This window comes from Silurus aristotelis, assembly GCF_946808225.1.
Source record: "Silurus aristotelis genome assembly, chromosome: 2".
Classification (NCBI taxonomy): domain Eukaryota; kingdom Metazoa; phylum Chordata; class Actinopteri; order Siluriformes; family Siluridae; genus Silurus; species Silurus aristotelis.
The window spans coordinates 2,125,416-2,126,808 of record NC_139575.1 but is presented as its reverse complement, the minus strand read 5'-3'; the positions used below and the strand labels follow the sequence as shown (position 1 = coordinate 2,126,808).

Genomic DNA, 1,393 nt, shown 5'->3' with positions numbered 1-1,393 from the left:
CCCCACCACACACACACACACACACACACACACACACACACACACACACACACACACAATCAGGTTCCCTGTGGAAAAGGTCGGGGACTGGGGAGTAATTTAGTCGAATTTTCATTGAACCGAATGAAATAATAATAAAATTAATATAACATGAACTAATGGCCAATTTGTACCTAATTACAAAAAAATTATCGATTCTACAGTAAAAAATATTTTTACACACACACACGCACACACACGCACACACACGCACACAAACACACACACATAAATTCTGAAACTCAGAACTCACTTTTTATTTCCCAGAATAGAAGCAGGTAAAGTTTCCTCATGAACACCAGCTGATCTCCTGCTTGACCTCACACAGTCCTGTACCGATAAATAAACTCCGGTCTGAGGCCATCATCCGCTTCTTCTCCTGTTAGTAAACACTTTATCTGCACTCCAATCTTCTTATTTCCACACGAATCCATCACCGAGGCAAAGCTCTTCCTGACTGACAGCGCAACAGTGATAGACAAGAGGGTGGAGCCAAGCGATAATTTATGAAGGGGCGGGGCCAGTGGGGCGCCTTGTACGCCTTGAAGGGGCGTGGTCAATAGAGCTGTCTCATTAATATGCATGAGTTATGCACTCATAACTGGTGGTAAATTGGATTTTTGCTGAATTATATTGTTTATACATAACATGTATTGACTTTCATGAAATTATACACGAAGAACTACATAATCATCATGTGGATGGTTTCTATTCTTATCTACACCTGCAGTAAACAGAAGTTTGATGTTAATCTCCTTAGCGGTTCTATTTGCTCCTCACTGCACACGCTCAGAACTCAACAACCTCCCACGTGAAATTTCCCACATTTCCTAACAGTAAAGTAACCCAGAGCATGCACATGGAGTGAAACATCAAGACATTTTATGGGAAGTGTTTTAAAAAAAAAAAACACACAATTCCAACACAAGATCTCTACAGATATAAACACACCTGTCGCCTGCTCCTGAAGGAAGCCAGATGTTTTTTAGAAAATATACCTACACAAGTTTGGGATGAAGTTCTAAAAACGTATTGAAAAGTTGGATTAAGAGCGGATCAGAGGGAAAGAAAACCCAAAGAGTCCGAAGTAGAAACTGAGTGTGCTGCTACCATGACCATCATGCTCACAGTAGAGATTCTGAACATTCTCATAAAATCCACATTTTTATGACAAAATCTCAAGATATTTCATATTCATCCTAGTTTCAGAATCCTGGAGCTCCTACAGAGACAGATGGCTGAGGTTAGAGAGAATTAAAGGAGGAATCTGAATAACACTCCGGCTAAACGTCAGGCTAAACAGAAAGAGACGAACCTCTTTCGATAGGCTAATAAACATCTGTGTGTTGTGCTG

General features: G+C 40.4%; 1 protein-coding gene across 4 annotated transcripts in view; it reads right to left on the bottom strand.

The window, feature by feature from the left end:
- Positions 1-660, bottom strand: part of cnga3a (cyclic nucleotide gated channel subunit alpha 3a) — a 36,392-nt gene extending 35,732 nt beyond the window's left edge. For all 4 annotated transcript variants that reach the window (XM_083563033.1, XM_083563035.1, XM_083563032.1 and 1 more), the window contains exon 1: positions 293-660. Coding sequence is in view for 2 of the 4 variants with exons in the window: in XM_083563032.1 (XP_083419158.1) it covers positions 293-332 (40 nt within the window). In the remaining 2 variants the exon portion in view is untranslated. The remainder of the gene's footprint in view (positions 1-292) is intronic.
- Between the last annotated feature and the right edge of the window lie 733 nt (positions 661-1,393).